We start from the raw sequence: 23,943 nt of genomic DNA, 5'->3' as shown, positions 1-23,943 counted from the left end.
ACAGGGGCACCCCGAGACCCTGGTGATGTCACCCTATTGCCTCACAAGAGGTGGCTGGCTATAAATGCCCTGAGCGGCGCGCCTGCGGCCAGTCCAGCTGGCGGTATCGAAAGCTCGAGGTCCTAAGGCTGGAAGGAAAGAGAGAGGCGGAGGTGTGCCGAGAGGCACACGCGAAGCCATTGCTGTTGCACCCGAGCCATCGAGGTCCTTCGGTAATGTTCTCAAATCTATAGACATCTATCTGCCTCATCTGTCCTAAGCGCGGTCTTGCCATGTATAACCTACCACAAGCAGATTTGCCATTCTAACGGCAATGTCTGCAATCCATACACAGAACAGTTACCGCTACAGTACTCTAGACAATTGGTTGAACCTAGAAAGCTGATGTCTCTTTGCTGCTGCAATGTTTTCTTCCTGCTCCTATCTGCAGTAGTCCTGCTGGTGTCACGCCAAGCGTCGAGATCCAGACAGCGACACGCAAGGCATCGAGGTCCTGCCGGCGACCCGGGGGGTGCTGAAGACCCCAGGCTGCTGCTAAGTGCCTGGCACCAGGGCAGCCTCCCCCAGACGAAAACCAGCTCCACGTTGCGGCGGCCACAGGCATCATGAGCTGGCGGCCACGGCGGCAGCCAGAGGAGGCCCCCGAGGAGGAGACGTGCCCCATCTGTTTGGAGCGCATGTCCAGCGCGGCTCGCATCGACCCCTGCAGGCACATCTTCTGCCTGGAGTGTGTCCACGTCTGGGCTGCCGAAAGAGACACCTGCCCGCTGTGCCGCGGGCACATCATTGGCATCGTGCGCCTGGCCCGACGACCACGCAGGAGGTTCCAGCGCAACGCACGGCTGGGGCAGCGGCAGCAGCAGCAGCAGCGCCAGACGAGCCCCTCCAGCTACCGCTCCCGCAGCGTCTCGCCCCGGCGCAGGGAGCGCAGCCCCTCCATGGCAGGAGAGCTCGTCAGGAGCTTCTCCTGGCACGCGGGGCAGGTGGGGCGCAGACTGCCAAGGTCCCAGCAGGACGACGACGTCGGGGACACGTCCTGGCTGCATAGGGTCAGGCAGGAGGAGCCGGGGGCCGGAGACCGCACGGGCCGGCAGGCCGGGCCCCCCGCCTGAGCAGGCGGCCGGGCCTCACCTGGGGACGGGCTGGGGGTGGCAGCCACAATTAATTACCCCGGGAATAAATTACAAACTGTTCCACCCTGCAAAGCCTCTGCCTGCACTTATTTCCTGCATCGGTCAGCGGGGGGGGGTGGGGGGGTGGGGGCTGAACGCAGCCCTCTGCCGCTGCCCGCGTCGCCAATTGGTTTGGGGATGTCTGCTCCTGATGGGGAGCGGCTGCGGGTGGTGGGTCCCCGAGTGAGACCTGGGGGTGAGAAGTCATTTGGGGGATGAGAAGTCGTCATGGGAATGGGAAAGTGTTGGGGGTGGGAGCAGCCACAAAGGTTTAAATTACTCAGTTGTTTTATTGGCCTCGCGTGATAAGAAGACTCAACTCTATCCACAAAATCCTGGCTGATGAAGGAACACGGTGCCCAAAGTAGAACTTAAATAATTTAGCTGAGTTTGTAAAAGATCAAAAGTGCTGAAGCAGTTTGTCCTGGTTCCAGTTAGGACAGAGTTAATTTTCCCTCATAGTAGCTGGTAGGGTGCTATGTTTTGGATTAGGATGAGAAGAGCGCTGATAACATGCTGATGTTTTAATTGTTGCAGAGCAGTGTTTACACCAGGCCAAGGACTTTTCGGCTTCTCGCTCTGTCCTGCCAGCGAGCAGGCTGGGGGTGCAGCAGGAGCTGGGAGGGGACAGACCCAGGACAGCTGACCCAAACTGGCCAAAGGGGTATTCCATACCATCTGGCGTCATGCTAAACAATACATAGGGGTGGCTGGCTGGGGTGGGGGGCCGGCTGCTCGGGGATAGGCTGGGCATCGGTCAGCGGGTGGTGAGCAATTGCGTTGTGCATCACTTGTTTTCTTACACATTATTATTATTAATACTATTACCATTATCACTATTATTACTATTATTGTTATTATTATATTCCTGTCTTAATAAACTGTCTTTATCTCAACTCACCGGCTTCACTTTCCCGTTTCTCTCCCCCATCCCAGAGAGGGAGGGGGGAGGGTGAGCGAACGGCTGTGTGGTGTTTAGCTGCCAGCCGGGTTAAACCACAACAGGTGACAGGCCTTTAACGACACTCACGACTCAGAAACATTTGCCGATGCAGTCAAACGGTGTCTATTAACGCGAGGCACTGAAGTTAATTGGTATTAAAAATGAGCCAAAACGAAAGGCAAGTATCTGCGTGTCCAGCAGAATGACAGCGATCATCACCATTTGATCAACCTTCCCTGTGAGTTCTATCTGCAAGTTACTTTGAGGTAGCGCTAGAAAGAAGCGGTTGGTCCAGAGCATCCCTGCAAAAAGAAACATCCACGGCTTAAGTACCGTTTACTCTTTTGGTATCCTTTTAAGTACTTTTTACCCGTTTCGGACTCCTGCCTCTTCCCGGCTCACTGATGACAGCATTAGCAGCCCCTCAAGCTACTGTCCTACAGCCTTTCCCATCAGTGAAGAGATAGGAAAAACCCCACTACTTCTTGGAAAAGAAAACCAGCAGGTTTTTGAATAAAAGCACTCTCTGTTGCAGCTAGGTACAACGAAAAGAGTTTATGAAATCATTACGGGACATTCTTGTAGAAAACTTCCTCAAGCTTGGAAGAAAAAAAAACATTTCAGCTAAGTAAAACAGAAAATAACTGGAAGAAGTGAAGTATGGCGGTGTTGGAAAAGTTGCTTCAAAGACTTGTTTAATTAAAAAGAAGGAAAAAAGCAAGTTCCTACTGCAATCCCATCTTTGTCAAACTGATGGCGGGCACCAGTACGATGTGTTCAGCTAACACAGGCTGGAAGTTGTAACTGCAGCTGTGAAGTTTACCCAGTAAAAAGACTCCGCAAAGCATTCTAGCAGTTCCGATGCAATCACTGCTTCCTGAATTTGTGACTCACGGTTAACACGGCAGTACAGGAAGAAGTCTGGCATTCACTGTGCTCTTACGGTAAAGAATCTGCCCTGCGCACACCATCCCAAGCCAGGTATGCGCTCCTAACAGGAAAGGACGATAGGCTGATAAGTCTCAGCAGAGGGAAAAAGACATCAGAGAACTACTTTATAACAGCAGCACGCGGGCTGCAACCAACGTTCTCTTCCTCTCATCATTTTCATTTCTGTGGACTCCAAGAGAATACACTCCCAACATTTTTCAGCTCTGGAGAACAAACAGCCCAACCAATCTCATTCACTGAACTACAAAACTGGTATTTTCGCTATCTAGTCCGGAAAAGGAGGCGCACGTCTCTAACGTACAGTGTAGAGACCTTGTTAATAGGCAAAGTCTGCATAAAATAGGTGGCCACAGCCTGATTTTCTGACGTTCAGGGCCTTGGGTCACACACCACCACAGCATCAGACTTAATGAAGTCACCAATCTATGTGGGCCTCTCGTTACACAGGTCACATGTTATGGACCAACCTCTCAAAGGCCAAAAAACAGCACTGATACTGCCGGGCCAACACATATCTGTAGCATCCCATTTCTGGGTGACAACACAATGAATGTTTCCACAAAGTACTCGATGCAACCTAACTACTGTGTTTGGTGATGCAAAGCAAGCCGTGTCAAAGCAGCGTAGCACCCAGGCACATTCCTGGAAGATGTTTTGCTGCTCACGTTGAAGAAAATAGATAAAAAAATCCTGTGCAGTTTGCACTTCTGAGCTCAAGTACCACAGCTATGCACTACAATTGCAGTGGCATCAAACCTTGTAAGGTTTTGAAGCTTCAGCACTGCCATCCAAATTCAAGGAGGCTGCATCTATTATCTTGAATTTGCCCCAGCTCAGTCCCCTGAAACAATTCCATAGACACGTACAAGCAACCCTTTTCCCACCCAGATTCTTTGCTTCATCTATTGCACCTCTACCTTGTGTCATATTCTTATTAATCTGCCCCTCAAAAGACTCCCTGGCTCACACAAAGAAGCAACCCAACAAATCCCTGTTCCCAGCCACGTTGCTTTCATGCTTTGGGAAGAGTTAACTGCAACAGCTCTAACTGTGATGCCACCTCACCCCCTCCACCTATGTGAGGTTCTTTGCCTTCTGCCTCCTCCTACGTGTACACCTGCACTAGAACCAGGAAGAATGTGCTTCCTACAATACTCCAAGAGCCTCTTCTGTTTCAGGATGTCATCATTTCAATTCAGGACTGAAAGTATTCCTAGCAAAAACCCAACAGCTAATAGCTAACAGAAGCAGTTGCTGGTGATCAGCTACAAGTAACCTGGAAGTACTGAGGAGTCACAAAAGAGAATTTGCATTACATTTAAGAACAGCATGCAGCTTAGGACCACTGCTTTCACTGACTACACTAAGCCATAAAAAAGAATTGGATTCTTACCTGCCATCACAGCAATTATGGTTTATGTTGCCCCCAAAACACACACGGCAGTACCAGAACTGTGTCAACTAGCTTTAACAGCTTCCCCAGCTATTAAGTACAGTAATTTCTGCTTCCTTTTTTTTCTTGGAGGAATATTCTTTTGTTTCCAGCCTCACTTACTTATTATACACACTGTTAATTAGCAACTATTTCTCCATACTCATAGGGTTATGGAGTCCCTATGACTGGAAAAGACTCTGTACCCTTCAAGATAAGAACAGCATAAAGGCAGCAACTCGCAAGACTGCTCTAGCTTAAAGCAAAGCTTTCCTCATTGCTCTCATCTCCTTTGACTTGAGTGCTGTCATCCTTCTACCAGAGCTTTAAAAACTTCATTACCACGAATGAAGGAAGACCAGAGCAATCAGAGAGGGTAGCAGAGGGTATAACTTAAGGAGCTGTTACTAGGATTTTTTTGTTGTTCCTGGTGGACTATTTTTCTCCTTGCCAGCAAGGAGGGAAAACCAGCAAGTTGTTTTCTCCAAGATTTTTTTTTTTTAGGTTTAAGAACACGGATTATGTTGTAGCAATTTCTTCGCTGTAAAGCGTCAGCTGAGAAGTCTAACAGTAAGAAGGGCAAGGGAAAACTGAATGCTGATGCAGAGAGTGCCAGCAGACATCATCCTCATTCCACGGGATGTTTGTAGCTATGGCAGTTGAAGTCTACACTTCCATATGCTTAACATACCCTATTTATAAGCCAATTTTAGCTGACCTAGCATGTATCAGTAGTACAGTTAGAGCCAGCAGCCTGCAGGAAAAAGTGGGCACAGGTGTTTCCATAGCAAGGCCTGTGAGTGTCTCCCATACATACTTCCAGTCTAAGCAAGCACATGAAAGGCTTGGCTTGTCGCTTACCTAAGGAACCAGGAAAACAAGGGGAAGCTAGATTTTGCTTGTGTCCTAATGCCCATATAAAAATAAAGACAGATGAAATACCCTTACTACCTTGTTAAATTCCATAAGCCGGAAGAGAACGTGCTGCACACAGGTACAAGTAAAATCCCTTGCTGGCAGGTTTGCAGAAACAAATTTTTTATTTACACAGGCAAGTCTATCTTTAGACCCCATTTACCTCTTTACATTTCTCGAATATTTACATGACTTCATGGTGCTCCAAGAGAGTGATGAACAAAAAGATTACAGAAACTGTCAAAAGCATAGCAAAAAAAACCCAACCTATCATTGTGCTTTAAAACTTATGAGCTAGAATAATGTAGAAGAAATGTAGTTTTAGCACTTTGGTCCTAACGGTCATGCTCTAGAAGACACTTAAATAGCAGAGGGGATTTCAGAAGTGACCGTATCCAGAGGTTGCCAGTGACAATTCATGAGTGAATCGTAGAGTTCTTCGCTTGTCTCCGTGAATTGTCTGTTCATTTCATCAACATCCAAGTAGAGCTGTGGATCTGAAAATAAAAGCCTGGTAAGTCCAAGTATCAAATCTGAGGCATGCACGCAAAAAAACTTCACGTGAAATGGCTAATAAAATGTATTTTAAGCTAAGTGTAATAAGCTATTAGATCTACTAATTTTAGTGAGGTATTTAGTCCTCTAAAATTTTGAGCCTCACAACTCCAACTTTTGGGAATTTGTATATTAGAAGGCTGGGACTAGAATTGTCTTTCAAGATAAAGACAAAGACAATGTTTAAGATAGTAAAGATAACGTTTAAGGATAATCAGCCATGAAACCCTCCCAAGAGTCATTTAATTCACTTCTACGGCAATACACGTTACATAGGATAGTTTCTAAACACTAACACAAAATGCCTCCACGTGAGGAACTTTGCAAACCTTCCAGGACACAAATATGTTTTGTACCGTATTTGTAAGTGCAAGCTGAATCCTCCTTTTGGAATCTGCAACATAAGCTTTTACCTCAGGGTGGAGAACAAAGCTTTTGCATATTACTGAGTTTCTAATATAAAATCTGTTTAGCGGAACCAATACAAAGAACAAAATTCTGTCTTAGACCATTTTCAAATGGGAATGAAGGCACAGGTACAAGAAACCTGCTGCGAAGCATTGACAGTGTCCCGTTTTACTTGATGCGGTCAGTGTACGCTGTATCAGCTTTAAAACCCCAGCTGATTGCAGATCAACCCCACAGAGGTTTGACCTCAGCTGAACTTTCAAGATGTTCTTCATCCAGTAGAGGTTGGCTTGTATTGTTAAAAGGCACAAGGATGGCTAAACTCAAGTGACAATGATAGAACCCTTATTACCGTCAGTAATTAGGTCATCACCGATTGCAGTCATAACTGAAGATTCCTGAAAGACAGAAAAGGCTAAGTTTAATCATAACTCATTTCAGAAAGCATCACAGATTCAAAGTGCTGCAGTCTCAACCCATTCCTTCTTCCTACAACTACAAGGATAGATGGCATTTTATCTACTTATTTTTAGAAGAAAGCCAATATTACAGTACAGGTTGGAAGGGACCTCCGGAGGTCACAACTAATAAATTGACCACTTACATAAGACCACTTACAACAACTGTTTAATTTGCTTTAAGCAAAGCAAATCAGAAGAACAGGAACAGAAGAAGCGTACGCAATTATGCTGTCAAAACCATTCTTTGGTATGCGTGAACAAATAATGGTGTATAAATCACTAATTCTATGGATTTACTATTTAAGCACTTAAATACAAACACCTCTGAATGGAATCTGCTCTTTTAACTTCACACTAAGCAGAAAGCATGTTTTCAACTTCGGATTCTTTTTGCTGATTCACACAAATCTGTACAACGTATTATCTGTGAAATATTTTCTTTACAGCAAGCGTGCACTATCTTTACCTCAAAAACAGCTGGAGCCATTAAAGAATCTCCTAAAGAGCAGTCTCCAACAGCTTGCATGCTGTCACAGGGAGCATAGGAGCTGTAGTTGTAGTCAGCGTAAGCATCGTAACTCCTCTGCGAGTAGTAGTTCTGGTAATCTTGGCAATAATCATTATGGTTGTATGACTGGTACCGCTGCAATTCTGCTTTCAGTCTGAAACATGAGAAGTTGCATACAGTCAGAGAACAAGAGACTGTAAACCCAGTTCTGAACTTAAACAATTTGTCAGCTTACATACTTCAAAGCTTAAAAGGAAGCTTTCCTAAACAGTCACCTAAGTGACAGCTTAAGTCACAGCTCAAAATCTCATTTCTATAGAAGCAAGCATCCTCACCTTTGCCAATACCAGAAGGAATTGTTCTCATGGATTAACTCCAGAGCCTTGACATGGTTACCTGTACACATCAAGTATTTTTAGCGTTGGCATAAGCAAGCTGCTGCTATGTCTCTGTGCTTTGCTAAAGATTGATTTAAGACCAGAGACATTTATCAAGCACAGCTGCTTTAAAGATGCAGTCTTAACCCTTCTATCTTTTGTTTGGTTAATTACTAGATCTTATTTCCAGAAAGAAGTGAATGGAGTCAGATTATCCATTTCAAAGAAGCATCTGACGCTGCCTGTCAGTTTGCCATGTCTACCTCCACGTGCTCAGTTTTTTTGTTTGTTTAAAGTCCATTAAACATTCAACAGCTGCCAACTATACCGCTCAGGTGAAGTCAGTCTTGCTTAACAACACAATCGCGATTCTTCAGCATGACGCCTTATTATTAGTGGGAGCATTACAAAATACACTGGTTCTTAAGAAGAAAGGGCCAGCTGATTAGCTTTCACTACTTTCCCTTTCAAGATTTTCTCAGGGGCAGCTTCAGACTAATGACAAGAACCAAGACAAGTGCTATCTGTACTAAAACTGAGGTACACTGCATAAAGAACATTCAGATAACCCAGCTGCATATTCAAAAAAATCCGCTGTTTAGACTTGTCTTCACTGATTCTGTACAGGCAGACCTCCTGTGTTTGCAGTGCCCAGTTTCTCTGACTTGAATTGGGGATGCAGAGAAGTGAGTTCTATGCTTTTGGGGAAGAATACAAGCTGAAGGCATTCTGAAATAGCTTCCAAACTAAGCAAACATGAGGGACAAACTAATCCAATGGCTGGGTATTTCAATGCTAAGAGAGCACGGTACTCAGCCATTCAGAAACGTATTACTGATGTGTATTTTAATACCTACATTTGTTTCAATACTGCAAAGCTACACAAGTTCTAATAAAGAGGTAATCCATTGTCTTGTTACTGTAGTAAACAAACAGAAGATACATCATCTTACGTCTTCTGCTTCCAACTGCACTCTTCCTACATACAGTTGTGTAGGGAAGGAAAATCTGAAAATACTGTTGACGTTCTTCTGGATAGCCGAAGCAAGAAAACATGTTTGTGGCTTATTCTTGTTTTCAAAATAAAACAATATTAATTTAATCAAAAAATTTTGGCAAAGAAGTTTGGACAGTGCTCTCTTGGAGAAGAGCATTTCCATTCTAAAGCAGAAGGAGGCAACATTTGCAGAATTATGCTAGGTAAACAGAAACAGAAGTGTCATTTTTTACTATTTAACAGAACACACAAGCTAACCTCATGAACATACTGAAATTGTTTATATGAAGTCCTGTTTTGTCAGTATCCTGGATCAAAGTTCATCAAATTTGGTATCAATTCTTTAACCGTTCAGAGACCTGAATTGCCTTAAATAAGTGATAGAACTGAGCCGGTAGAGTAAGAAACCCTCTCAGGAAGTGCTAAGCTTTAAACTCCCCATTGCCCTAAGCTCATGAAAAGCAAAAAATAGCATTCTAAACCTGTTCTAGTAATAACGCCTTTGGCTATCTCCCTGCGTTCCCATTTTTTCCCCCCACTTCTTTCCTGTCAACCCACTGTAAAACTAGTTATGTGCTTCTCTCAAACTAGAGGGAAAGCTCTAAGAACAAGAACTCCCTAGCATATAAAACCACTTGTTGTCCCTTCTACCTTATACAGGCCCAAACCTGAAAATATTTACCAATGCATTCAGCTTTGCTACTGTTGAGAAACAAGGCTGGTTGCAATGGCAGCTAAGCCCAAGCTGCGCTGTCTGGCTAGACTTAACAGTTGGATTCCCCCAGCCATCCTGAAGCAGGTTGATGAATCCAGGGAGTCAAAACATAGGACTTCTGCATTTCTGGTTTTGTAGACTGCATCCTGTGTGCAGCCACTACAGCAAGGGCCACAGACTTTCCAAAGGCAGAGCTACAAGAATCTGATTATTTAGAATAACTGTATCAATGCACAACTCCTTGGTTACCTTTTAGAAATTCCTATGCTCAGCCGGATTCCTTTTCCCCCCAGACCTGGTGCGTTCTGGCAGTCTTGCAGTGCCCTCATCTGATCACCTTGCTCACCAAATCTGTCATAGGCATACCCTCTACTATTTTCAAAAGGGAGAAAACCAATTCTAGTATGCATAACAGTTACAAAGCTAACGAATTCAGTTTCTGTCTTCTACAAAAAACAGAAGATAGCAGCTACTATAGCTTCTATTACTTAAGCAACCTCTCTGGCATGCGCACGTGCACAGAAAAGGCTTTCACCAAATTAAAAAACTTGGGCCAGAAGCAAAAAGCTTATTCCTTGGTAGCATTAAGATGCAACTCACTGAGAGCCAGCAAAACAATACATTTTAAGTGCTCTCTGCATAAGTAATCAGATTCCATATTTCTGCATATACAGCAGTTAATCAGTTAGCACTAACCCACTCCTTTTGGAGCCACAAACTTTATTGGTCACAAACACCAAGAGCTGGCTGTAATTATCTGAACCAGTATTAACCGGTACCTCTGAACTCTTCAAACAAAAATATCTTTCAGGTGCTCTTAGAAGAACAACATCAATTGCCTGCAACAATTTGATGGCTTTGCTAAACGGAGCACTGAAAAGCACAGTGGTACAGTTTCTTTTGTAGCCTGTTCAGAAATTATAGCCCCGTGCCTACAGCTTCAAATCAGGCCAAGCTTACCAGCCCAACTCTTACAGCTTAAGTTCACTGCACTCGAATGCCTTCAAGACGTGCTTTTAGGAGCCATGGAGAAGAACCCTCTGGTAAGACCACCATTATAAAGTACTGAGTGTTGTTTTACACTTAAAATAGAACTATCTGTTACAGTCATTCATCAGCTTTCCCTAGGCTGCTGCTCTCTCACTACTGAATGTGATCCTGCTCTCAGTTTCCCACTAACTTTTTCCCCCAGCGGTTATGGCCTCTTTTCATCTATGACACTTTTAAGGGACTACACCGTGTTGAAAAATGCTGGTTAACATTTCCTTTTACACAAGGTGCCTCATCGAATTTTCCTGACTAAACCAGACCCCAGAACCTTAACTAGAAGAGGAAGCACACAAACACACACGCCTCCCTGGCCACCATATCTCCCCAAAACATATCTGTTCAGTAACAGACCAACTGTAAGAATACTGCGATTAAAATCAGTATAGCTCTATACACTGCTTTTGTTCGGGATTACTAGCTAATGTCCTTCCCCTTACCCCTTCTGGAATTAATACTGAATTCTGTACTCCAAAACGCGGTTCTTAAGTCATACAAATGACATTTAACAATCAGAATTTTTCCACACAGTGATCCTCAATAAAAACTTCAATCCTCTACTGCAGTCTTTCAACAAATTAAAGGAATACAAAACTGGCTAATAACTGTTCAGTGATTTTTGGACCTTTGTAGCACTAGAGTAACAGCAGTACACTCTGCAGCATAGTTGCAAGTATGTGGGAATAATCTCTTTTTTTCTCTGAAAAGTGTGAGGCCTCTATTTCACCCTACTAAAGATTTTACCACCAACTGTACTGCTAGCATTGAGACACTGCAACTTCTGTGCTTGTATGAGATGCAGGACAGGTTCCTTAAGGTGTCGCAATTTTTTGTCTAAACCTAGTGTTGAGATCAAAAAAGGGATTGCTACTAATTGCGTACGTATCAATAACCAGGACAGAAGACATGCTGCATATAGGAATTAAACTTTTTCTAAAGCTCTAGTACATGAACATATCAAATCCCGCAGATTTTTTCTAGTATGGTTTCAGAGGTCTTACTTGATGGACATAAGCGCACAAGTGAAGACAAAAGATACTCTGTTTACCTGAAGTACTGGTTTGGACCCCAAATGAAAAAGCTGGCTTTGCTTGCTAAGGTTCCTTCTCTGATGGTTTAACGAAACTGAAGTTGAACATAGGTTTTGCTGTGCTCTCTTCTTTTGTACGCTCGGACTTCCCAACTGAAAAGATAGGCTGTGTCTTTGACTCTTCAGTGTCAGCTTTCTTTCCAAACACTAACGGAGCAGCAGTAGTGACAGAATCCTGCTTCTCTTCTGTCCTTCCCAAAATAAACTGTGAGGCAGCTGCAGACTCTGCACCTGAACACTCTGAGTGAACACCGAATGTAAATGATGGCAAGGCAGCATTTTGTGGACGCAGTCGCAGTACCAAAACCTGCAGAAATAAGTGAATGTCAAGTCCGTAACCCACGGTGTATCTGCAGTACATGAAGGTTTGAACTACATTCTAGTCCTGATCTTTCCAGTCAAAACTGTTTAAAAAACAACCAACCAAACAGTAAAACAAACAAGAAAACCCCATGCTTCCTCTCTACATAAAACTTTTCACAATTGTGTTTTCTGCCCACCACCTGGCTTTAAAAAGTATACGAACTTCTTTGAAAGATCATGTTTTTAGTCTGAACTCCAAATGAACAACGTGTAGGGCATGTAAAGAACAAGCACGTCATTAATGAAAGCTTTTCTCTAAAAAGGATAAACTTATTCTTGGGGAAAAGTGTGGAAACAGAAGTTATCTAGGCAATATTCCTACAGGAAAAACGAATAATTTTGCCACACCTCAAAGGAAAAAATAATTGTGCTTAACAGGTAAGAAAATAAAAAAAATCAGAGCAAACCAAAAAATAAATCACAGAATATGCATCCTCGTTTTAATCATTAAGTATTACCTCTGAGCTCTGCTTTGGTGCTTGGCTTTGCACTTTCACAGGCTACACACTTCGTGGCCTCTGCTTTGTTTTGAACCAAGCAGGTCTCCCAATCCCAGCTTCCTTCAGGCTTCTTGAATTTGTCTAAATCCAGAAATTCTCCAGAAGGAGCAGAAAATGCAGATGCACTGCTACTGGTCACAGGTGTTGGACCCTCTGTGAGACAAACAAGACAGTTAACCATCCTGTTTGAACATGAACTATAAAATGAGCATTAACTTTTAAATTTGATTTGTCAAATCCCACAGAAATGTTCAAAACTACTCCGCAACTCCCCCCCCCGCCCCTGAAAAAAATAAAAGCCACCAAAAACCCACAAAGAAACAAAGAAACAAACAAAAAAACCAGAGTGGAACTCAAAGCTTCCAAACAACACACAACTCTGTTCAGCACACAAGCTTCTGCTGCTGTTGACCACAGTGTAACCTCCATAAAGAGGCCTGACAGGTGCCTTTTAAAAAAAAGGTGCCTTTTAAGAGAGAAGCAGAAGATAACGCTTCAAATTCAAAACCGGAAAGACAAGAATGGCTCTTCCCTTCCACGGCACACGCAGAAAACTTTTATCCTAGTATTACTTGCATCGCTCTTCCTCCTGACAAGTGCAACGTAACCGTGCAATTCACTGCACCATGATCACAGTAAACCCCTCATTTCCAAAATTCCTCCTTGCAATGGCAAGAGCCTCAGACAAAGATGCCGACTGACCGCTCAGAGGTTGGAAGTCCAAGAGAATCAACTCTGTCTGAAATCCATTATCTTACCTCATGAAATTTCAGTCTTACCGCACAGGATGATTACAAAAGCCCGGTCTAGTCCATCTTAATTTGTTTCTTCCACGATATATTTGCACAGGTGTTTTTCGATGTAATGGCATGTTAAATGACATTTAGAGTCAAAGTTAGAATTAGAATCGTATTTTAAAAACAATACAACCACGCTCAAAATCAATTACGGTCACACACAATGGGAAACAACCCAGTACTGCCCTGAAGAAGTTACCCAGCGGGTCACTCGCTTTCTTGAAGCCTACCACTGACCTTCATAGGCATCTCTCTGCTTTAGCTTAAGACTAGTTAAGACTACACTGTCTTGAAATCTGGCTTCACATCTCCCCTCAATTACATACAAACGGTGAGTAGAGGCATTTTGGACACATTCTGTAATTTTTTTTACTTATTTTTTGAAAGAGAAAAACGCAGTCATTTTTAACTCTTTCTATGGAGTTCTCATTTTCGCCAGTGAAAAATCACTATGTTGTTTTTAAATTAAGTCACTCACTTCAGCCACCTTCCCTCACCAGCTGCAAAGCCGGGGGTATCTGCATTGATCCAGCTCCGTACTAATACATTTCACAATCAGTTCAATTTATGCGACAGGCTGGAACCTGGGCTGAGACCTCTGAAGTGCCTGTAAACCAATCCTGCAGACAGCCGCTAACCCATCAACCGTACCTGGGAATCGTGTTGCTTAAAATATTCCATAAATGCAACGTACTTTTATTCTGTACAAGATTCACAGAGGCTAGGATGGAAACAACAGGAAAAAAAGGACCATACCTGGTTTCTCAGACTGACAGGCTACACATTTGTTATCTTCCGTCTTATTTGGTACAAGGCATATTCCACAGTCCCAAGAGCCTTTCGCCTTCTTAAATTTGTCTCCAAAGCCCAGAGTGGCTGTTGTGTCAGTGCTGCTCGAGGAGGATGTCACTGTCACCGAGCTGTCTGTGACCACTGGTCATGTCAGAGCAGGCATTACTCCCGTTCCAGGTTTTGGTGTCTCACATGCTATACATTTTGTAGCTTCCGGTTTGTTTTGGACAAGACATGTATCACAATCCCACGTTCCAGGTACTGTTTTGAATTTGTCTCCAAAGCCCAGCATCCCTGCTGGGGGCGCTGCTGGCTTTGAGGTGTCGCATTGACTTGAACTTACTGTCTGTTTCATACTCTCAACTGTTGAGGCTTTAGTAGCTTGACAAGTTACACATTTGTCCTTTATGTCTTTGTTTTGCAGAAAAGGGTCACATGTATCAGATTGCCAGTACGATGCTTGTTTAGAAGTCTCTTTACCTGCAGAAAAAGTTGTTATTGCAGGCCTAGTATAAACCACTGTGCTTGTTGTAGGTTGTGCAGACGTAGAAGAGCGTGTTTTCAACAATCCAAAGTCTAGGAAGCAAGAAAAAAAAGTCTTCCTGTTAGCGCAGCACCTCACTACATGTAACTAAGTGACTTTACTAGAGGGCAAAAATTTCAGCTCAGGTGCCAATGGTTACAACTAGACATTCAGACCGAGCGCAACAGGAAGTCCCCAGAAATCTTATCTAAACGGATGAAATTTCATCTGCTGCACTGGGTCACAACAGAACATTTCGTTAAAGCTTCATTTAACTCTTTGTTTCCAAGCAAGCTTTAAATCAACATTTTCACTGGTCGATACAAGTACAAACAGACAGTAGCTGACTGAAATCTGACAGTCCAACGTGGAATGGAAATAATACAATTTGATTAAGACGCGATGCCCAATCGAATCAAATTTCTAAAGCTCCTCCTTCCGTAGCAGATGACTCAAATCTACTCCAGTAACTGTACAGAAGTTTGTACTCGGAGCAGCAATCCATGCGGTATTTTCCCACAGATGCTGAATATTAATTAAATAATAAAAACTCAAGACAATTGAACAACTGTCTAATTTTCTATAATCTTTTTCAAAATGCATCGGACACAGGACAACTCCTTATTTAAAAGGTGGCAATTTTAACAGGAAAGACAAGCTACTAATACAGAAAGACTAAAGGAAATGCATCTTAAACAGCAGCTCAAGTTGCTTGTAAATCTACCTTGAACATAGTTGTTTTGTGGTTTGTTTGTTGGTTTTTTTTTAGTCAAAAATGAAGTCTTTGAACAATGTGGATTTAGATTCTGCTTCTTTTAAACCGATAAAGAAAGTGAATGTCACTTCACTCAGAGGTCTTTCCTTAAACAAAATGCACAATGTATTTTCTCTCACTTAGCTCTTTCCAGTAGAGAAATGTGCTGCCTTCTTCACAAGTATGTAAGTTAGAAGAAGACTTTTGGGAAAAGATCAAATTCAATAAAGCCCTTTTTCTTAAAAGATATCTCTTCCACAGACACACTTTATGAAACTGTTGAAAACAATTGCAATTGCTTAAAAACAAAATTCAGAAAAGGGTTTTTAACGTAAAACACTCCACTTCTGTTTGCAGTTTAAATTTTAATCCACAGGAGCCATTGTAAGCTAAGGCCCAAAGATTCGCAGCTTTCGCCATGTATTTGGAACTGAAGCTCTTTCCTATTCTTTCTTCACCTGGGCTGAAGGTGGGACAGGAGTGTTGAGTTTTACAAACATTTCCTTTTCAATTCCACAAATTGTATTTACTTAAAATGAAACACCGATTATCTGGCTAATTCTCTTAGTACCTCATTTACAATTACATCCTAACACGTAAAGGAGATGCAACCCATCTGCTTTTCATCTTGCAGTTTTACTTCCAGCAACAAACACCACTTAGAATAGAAGGGGGCAGATGCACCCTAACAAACGCAGCGCTTAATGTAATGCTCTCCTACATTCATATTTATAGCAGATACTCTATTAACCATAAGTCGTGTGTTGTTTTTTTTTTAATAAAAAATGCTAGCGTATTTTTTGCAGCATCTTTTTAAAAGGAGTTCATTATCTCTCCAGGATTTTTTAGAACGTCTAAGACGCTTCCTTCCTTTAAGACGTGGGCAGTGGTGAAGGGACCACCAGCAAAATCTTTGACCTCCTCTTTCTGTGTGTTGATGTTGGTTGAGGTGGTGGTGTCTTTTGAAACAAAAGAAAACAAAAACAGCTTTCACAATGTGACCTAGTTAGAGCAGATTATACTCACTTTTGTTAGAAACAAGAATTTCCAGCTTTCATGCTTCTCACATAAGAATCTTCACAAATTCTACTTACTTTGCAATGCTTTATGATTACAAGCAAAACAAAAAGCAACAAAACAAAAAAAAAATATAAAAGCAGATCTGTCACTGGAAAAATACTGCAGAAGTCCAACACTGCCTGGAATTGCTAGCATGCGCAGACAGGACAGATTGAAGATTTAATAAAGAAAAAAAGGAAAATCAGCACTTCAGATCTGAAGTGCTAAAGTTTCAGTTACCTAGGGTAAGAAAGGGCGTCACTGGAGTACCACTGGGTCCAGAAAGTTCTGCCGATTTTACAACGGGAACACTAAATGTAAACCCAATCTGCTATGAACAAGAGAGGTTTTTCAGATTCTCAAGCCACAGGAACTCCAATCGAATGCACACACAAAACCAAATCTGAAAGCTGCTCTTCACATTTGTAGCACGCATGCTGAATGACAAATTATAAGCCAGAAGCCTACATACTTTTCTCCATCAAGGCAGATTCTGCTTTAGTGTTCTGCAACAGCCTACTAAATGCCTAAGAAAAAAAGTCAAGCTCCTTTATTATTTTACTTACAGAAGACGTAGGTAGCACTTCTGCCTCAGTAGATTTCACAACTGGAGATGAAAATGCAAACTCAGGACTGCTAACAGTACTTGTTGGTTGTATCTGTATTTTCAAAAGAATTAAAGGTTTATATTTAAGAGCAACAACTACCTGAATTCACTACCCAACAGAAGTCCCGCAGTGACGTCGAAAAACCTGATGTTTGAGTTATTTTGCAGATAAAAGTAATAATAAAACACAGGGAAGTTTCCAAGTGGGTATAGGACAATATCTTCAAAACCAAATTCCAGAAACTGAGAGGAAAAGCTGGAGATGCTACTTAGGTCTAAATGCACGGAAAAGCAAGCCAGGAAGCTGAAGAACGGCAAACTCAGCCCAATGATACTCCAAGAACTTCAGCAAACACCTCAACATGTTAAAGCAGCTGTCTACTTCAAACCGTACAAAAAATATTTCAAGTACTCTGGAACAGATTAATGTTTATTTTATTGCAATAATATGCCAATTATTGCACCCTAGGCTCATTCTATGTGAGGCTTATATGACCACGTTACCTCTAATTTAATAACTTAAATAAAGTTGTGGTTTAACCATTGCAGGCAACTAAGCACCACACAGCCACTCGCTCACTCCCTCCAAATGGAACAGGGAAAAGAACTGGAAGTAAAGAAGTAAAGTTGTTAAATTTGAGGTAGCATTAATGACTCATCGCATGTAATGGCTACCTGGAAAGACAAATGCCATAACCCTGTACATACTCCCCACTCCTTCCCCTTCTTTCCCCCAGCATTTATTGCTGAGCACGATGCTAAATGGTGTGGAATATCCCTTCGGTCCTCTGGGCTCCGCTGTCCTGGCTGAGTGCCCTCCCAGCCTCTTGTGCATCCCCGACCTCCTCGCTGGCAGGGCAGCGTGAGACACAGAAAAGGACTTGTCACTGTGTAAGCACTGCTCAGCAACAGCTAAAACACCAGTGCCTTACCAACACTGTTTTGCTCACAAATCTGCAACACAGCATCATCTACTACGAAGAAAATTAACTCTACCCCTGCCAAAACCACTATAAATAACTTGGCATAAAGTCCACACCCCCCTTCCCCCGCAGACTTCCACAGCATTTGAAGCAGTTATACAATCACGTTAAATGGGAGTTGGCAGGCTCTAAGACTGAGAGAAGCAGAATCAAAACATTTATGCCTTTTTCCCCAAACTGGCATACAACCCCAATTCATTCAGCTGCGTAGAAACTAATATTTGTTAGTTTCATGAGCACCACAGAAAAAGTCAACTCGCAATAAAGCAGTATACTCATTGTAAACATTATTTATAGCATAAAGATTTACCTTGCCCGCCGCCATCGCTGCTGCATCTGCCATGCCTGCCGCCTCCGTTGAATTTGCCACGCTTGTCGTTGCCGCTGTTGACCTTGATATGTCCTTTGTCATCAGCAGGTATGGCATGCCCGCCGCCATTATTGGACATGTCAAGCCTGAGGGCACTGTTGAACACGTTATGCCTGACGTCGCCGTTGTATAAATCATGTCCTCCACCTCCTCCTCTGATAGATCTGTCAAGTCCTCCACCTCTGATGGATCTGTCATGCCCTCCACCTCTGATGGATCTGTCATGCCCTCCACCTCTGATGGATTTGCCATGCCCGTCGCAGCTGCTGGAGTTGCCGTGCTCATTGCTGCTGTTGAAACAGCGCTCGGTGACGCTGAGACAGCGCTACTACCAACGAAACTAGAATTGAACTGAGGCAGCGATGCAGCACTGATGAGTAGGGGTATGTTCGGTAGCACTGGTTCCTCCACTTCCTAAAGTTGCAAATTTTAATTTTTCTTATACAAGACATACTACTTTCTCACCCCATCGCACCCAATTTATTAACAAAATTAAATAGAACAAAAATCCATACAAATTAAGAGAAAGCAAGTTTCCAGAAGAAATCCCGATCTCCCCACCTCTGTCTACCACGTCATTTTAATTTATGGCAGGCCTGCTTCCACATTATACTCTATTCAACAACTGTACAGCAAGAACACTGAAAGTTAACTCAAAACCTGTGCAGAACAGAGACGCACAGATCACATTTTTTTTCTTTCTTTTCTATACTTTAGTCATCAAAGCTCTGGAGAAGCATCATCCTTTCTAACTACCCTCGCATGGCTTCAATTAAGAGTACACTCTCAAGACAAGTGAGAAAGTGTTCCTCTTGCAAAATTAGGCGGGATAGCTGCCAAAGTTTCTAAAGTCACTACAGCAGTGAACGTGGAAAAAGGTAATGTTTAAAGAAGCAGGTAGGTTCAACAACCAAACCAAACACAAAAAGCACCAAAGAAAGTCAGACTAGCAGCACTGAAGATTGTGTTCTGGTAAATACAGTCTATACCATGTATCAGGATGCAAATATAAAAATCAGAAAACAGCCTCTTAACAACTTCAATTTTCATCCCTGCCACTTACTTTATTCGATTACTAAGATTGGATGAGTTATGTTTTAAATGGCATAGGAAATCTGACCAAAATTTGTACAGTACTATCATGATCTACTTAGAAATGACTAGGCAGGGATGTAAGTTGGTACTACTGATATTCAGTGCATCCTGTAGCTTACATCTGTTTCACAGTTTTGATTTGAAAAGTTTATGGAACTTTTGATATTTGGACCATTATTTTATTTGCGTTACAGGAATAAACAACAGTGTTTACGATTTCTTTATATTGCATCATCCAGAAGTCCCATTTAATGATTTGAAACTTAAATTAACTTAAATACTTAATATTAACTTAATATTAATTAAATACTTAATGTTAACGTAAATACTTAAATTAACTTACAGGCAGCTTATATAACATCCAATAAAAGAAAAAATAATCTGAATATTCATGGTCATAGTTTTATGGAATAGATTTTTCCTATTAAAATGAGAAAAAAACTCTCTCACAATGAGTTGGGTGAGTATCAAAAACTGAGTCATCGTTAGCAGACATGCAGAATGCTCTCTTCTACTACTCTTTTTCACACTCTTGGCCTGTATCTTTCTGTATGACTTAAATATGAAACCAAAAATTAAGCTTTTTTTTTCTTTTTATACTTGGCACTCGTTTCAAGTATCATTCCTGTAGAAAAACTATACAAACCTTCACCAAAACTTCTCTTCTTAGGACTCATTCATTCAATTGCTAACGAGAAATGTTATAGTTTGAAGAATCTCCAAGGTAAGAGAATTAAAAATTTCAAAATTACATAAGCAAAGTTCAGGTATTCAAACACAGGAAATCAATTGGAGCCTGCTCTGAAACCCACAAGAAAACAAAAACAATGCAAAAATAAAGCGGTATTGTTATAATTTACTATGATGCAATAAAACTGACACACTTAGCTAGTTACTTCAGTAAGCTCAGTGACAGCAATTAATTTAAGAGTCACTTACCTGTTCTTGTACAGCTCTTGATAAATAGTGTATTCCTCTTTCCCTTCTCATTTTGCCACCTCCGCTACTCACTCCTGAAGACAGACCATTGGACGCAGCAGTACTGAATTTGTAGCTGGTCACATTGCTAGCACACGACAGTACAGAAGTTGGGGGAAACAAGAGAAAAAAAAATTACCAGCCAAATTTTTTTTTCAAGATATTAGAGCTGTTATTAGTCCTAGAATTGAAACCTGCTGATCAGAAAAAAACTAAAGCTGTCTCACAAGTTGCTAAACGCTGGTAAATACTTGATGTTCTAAATAGGAAAAACTTTATTAACAGCAGCAATGAAAAGGACATACATAAGTGCACCGTTCACACGGGAACAATGACTAAGCCAGAAGACCTGAAATAGAAGAGCTGATTTAGATTGTTATTTTCCAGTGCTTCCTTTAAATAGGACTGGTTCTCTGATTCTGCGATGCACGTGTATCTTTTGCAGGGATATAAAAGAACAGCTCACAAAAATACAGAAAGAGTGCACATATGCACACATACACATGGGAAACACTGCCAACAGCTCTGATAGAATAGGGACGCCTCAGACTTGTGTGGCAAGGTAATATGGCCTAAGCTTCAGAAGCAGCTCTGGCTTTCATGTGGCCATCAGCAGGAACAGCAGAGGTGTTTGGGTATGCCAACATTCCAGAAGTCTTTTCAGACATGAATACAGATCCCTTTTGTAAGGCATACAAAGGCGTTTTTCTGGTACTTAAAAAAGCCTAGCTCAAAACCAGAAAGATATCCTAATCCAAGAGGAAATGGGGAAAAAATAACCCAAACCAGAAGTGGAATAGGGAATAACTCTAACAAAAGTACTATGGCAAGAAAATGAAGTATGCCTGGAAAAACCGTGACATCAAAGCTTATCTTGCAGCCAATCAGTCAGTCAGTACAGAAGTGCATTAGATCGCACTGGAAGACACCAGGTCAAACTCCCACAATACTGAGGAGGAGAACTGGTCTAAACTTGTCAAATACTTGACAACAGCCTGCTTAGCACTGTAACTGCATAGAGGAAGACAGATCCCTAAGGCAGATGCTCAGACTTTTCTCTAATCCAAACTGTCAATCCATTAGAATTCTGAAAAAAGTCTTACATCAAAATAGATCTTCATTCAGACAACTATCGCTTGCCCATAACAGCCCATATTCCTCTTTCTGTTAACACCTGTGAGCTTCAAGGGGGCAAAGACAATTGTCAGCCTTCAAGCAAGTCTAATCTACAATTGGACTCAGGTTTAAAATATATACACACACACACACACACATAGATATATAGCATTGGTGGGCCAGAGATTTACTGAGTATTCCAACTCAACTGTCCAAAGGGACTCTTGCCAGCAGATCAGTGTGGTGCTCCTGCTCCAGAACATGGCACCCAACAGAGACCAGCATCACAAAAAACACTACCACCACTACCTACTCTACAAACAAAAGGTAGGGCACTGCAATAAACTTTGTGAACGAAATCAAAAGCAGTATGAGTTTGCTGTATCTCCTTCCTAAATGGAGAAGTAGAAAGGAGTTCTAACAGAGACAATTTAGAACAGTTTGAAAAAAACATAATTACAACCCAGCACCTGATTGCACCTGTACCAGAACCTTAAAGCCAGTCGCTTCCACCCCTAAAAAGGTGGTTGTTGTGAAGTCCAACTTTTAGATGCCAAAACAAAGTGTTGAGTTCTTTCTGCAAGCCAAAGAATGCCCATGGTCACATAAGAATTGCTTGGCAGATGAGCATAGAGTCAACAAAATTCCCTGCTACTGTTCTTTGAAAAGAGCGACCCCCTAAAAACCGAGTGCAAAGTCTCTTAACTCAAGCATTATTACCCAAAACACCATTTGCCCAGAAGGAAGAGCCATCAATATTATCTGGAGGATAACTCATTTGACCTAAACCAAGAAAGCAGTATAACACAAAGCAGTCTCCTCAAGAAGAAATTCAATTAATTCTGCTGGATTTTTTTTATTTTAGAGATGAGTTAGCATTTGGCCTCAAATGATTCTAAAGAACACATGGTCTTCATGTGAACTCAAAGCAGACAATTAACTTCATCATGAAAGGAGTATTAAAAAAAAGAATAATAAATCATAAATCTTCCTCCATGTTTTTGCTTAAAAAATAAAGAAAAAAACACATCAATAAACATCCTCCTGAACTGTAACTCACTTCCCCTACTTCACCTTCTAAAGAATACTTCAGAAAGAATCATCCCATTAGGACAGAGCTTTCAAACTGCAAGCAATTAAATAGCTAAAACTAATAGCTTTTCCCCTAGGGAACATTAGGAGGGACAAATTATTTTGTTATAAGTAAACTGAGTTATAAACCATGAAATATCTGTCAAAGCAAAATTTGTAACGCTACAGATTTAGTCAAACTACAAAATGAGCCATATTTCCTGTAGAAGGAAAAAATTAGGCCTCCAATAGCAAAGATCCTTTCTGTGGATACAGCATTATAACGTGCCTTGTTTCCCATCTTCGTATCCTACTCAGAAGATAAACTTGGGATAAAAAGTGGTGTATCAGTACTTTTATTCTTGCTCATCTTCCTTCCTTTCATAAAAACAACAATTTTCTCAAAGTTCTATTGATCTTCAAACACAATCCAGACTTTGCAGCTCCCTCAAAATACAAAATTTTCATTGGATTTCCCATTCCTTTTACTGAGAACTGTCACCACCTTTCAGGTGCAGACTGTACTGAAAAAGGAGATGTCTTTCTTCCTTCAAGTAAGTTTTAAATTAATAGATGTCATACCTTTCAGATGGTTCTGCTCGCTGTTCTGCAGGCAAAGTCTTCTCTCTCATCCCCTGCAAGTTAAGTTTAGTTCAAGACTTAGCTGAATATGTACAGAATACACAAAGTACCAACAACCACTTCATGTGGTTTTTTGTGGTTTTTATTTTATTTATTTATTTTTAATTTTATAGCCCTGAATACACCTCACCTACTTAACGTTGTTCCCTAATTCAGCATTGTGGGTACAGTTCAGTTAAATTTTGGGGCTAAAGTAAGCACACTGCTTCACTCAGCATTGAGGACAAACTGATAGAACACTAAATCAAATTTGTCAAATCCTCTAACAAAGAAAGTAATTATTTTAAACAAAATGACAAAAATTGTGTATGTGGGGGGGAGAGTTTTCATCAAAACTTGTGTTTACCAACCCCGTAAAAGGGACATACTTTTCTGTTTTCTGTCATTTATGAACAAACAAGGAAAAAAAAAACCTCTACCCCCCTAAAAACTAAGCAGTTGCTGCTACATTCATTTTAGAACTTTACCAAATGGAGATTGTGCTGGCTAAACAATACAGAGATTGAAAGAGTTAAAAGCAATAAGCAACCAGTATTACTGTCCACTTTGATTTCCAGCCTAAGAAGCCCATACACTTAACACGTGGTCATTTGTACACTCAGACTGATACTGGAAACACAGATGTTTTCGCAGAAAGAGATGCCCATTTAATTTTATGGAAAATTTATTAGACTCCATCTACTCCAAAGCAATCAAAACCGATAACTCAGCACATTGTCAGA

General features: G+C 41.6%; 1 protein-coding gene across 1 annotated transcript; it reads right to left on the bottom strand.

Moving 5' to 3' along the window:
* Window positions 1–33: 33 nt before the first annotated feature.
* LOC310891969 (uncharacterized protein) lies at window positions 34–23,207 on the bottom strand (the record flags this gene model as incomplete). The annotated part of the gene is made up of 4 exons (XM_083854175.1): window positions 23,162–23,207; window positions 20,354–20,480; window positions 18,190–18,733; window positions 34–128 (listed from the first exon to the last, which is right to left on the bottom strand). The coding sequence occupies exons 2-4, from the start codon at window positions 20,402–20,404 to the stop codon at window positions 34–36; spliced, it is 690 nt and encodes a 229-aa protein (XP_083710301.1). The 5' UTR covers window positions 20,405–20,480; window positions 23,162–23,207.
* Between the last annotated feature and the right edge of the window lie 736 nt (window positions 23,208–23,943).

This window comes from Anser anser (genome assembly GCF_964211835.1).
Source record: "Anser anser genome assembly, contig: HAP1_SCAFFOLD_171, whole genome shotgun sequence".
NCBI lineage: Eukaryota > Metazoa > Chordata > Aves > Anseriformes > Anatidae > Anser > Anser anser.
This window is presented reverse-complemented; position numbering and strand designations above follow the sequence as displayed.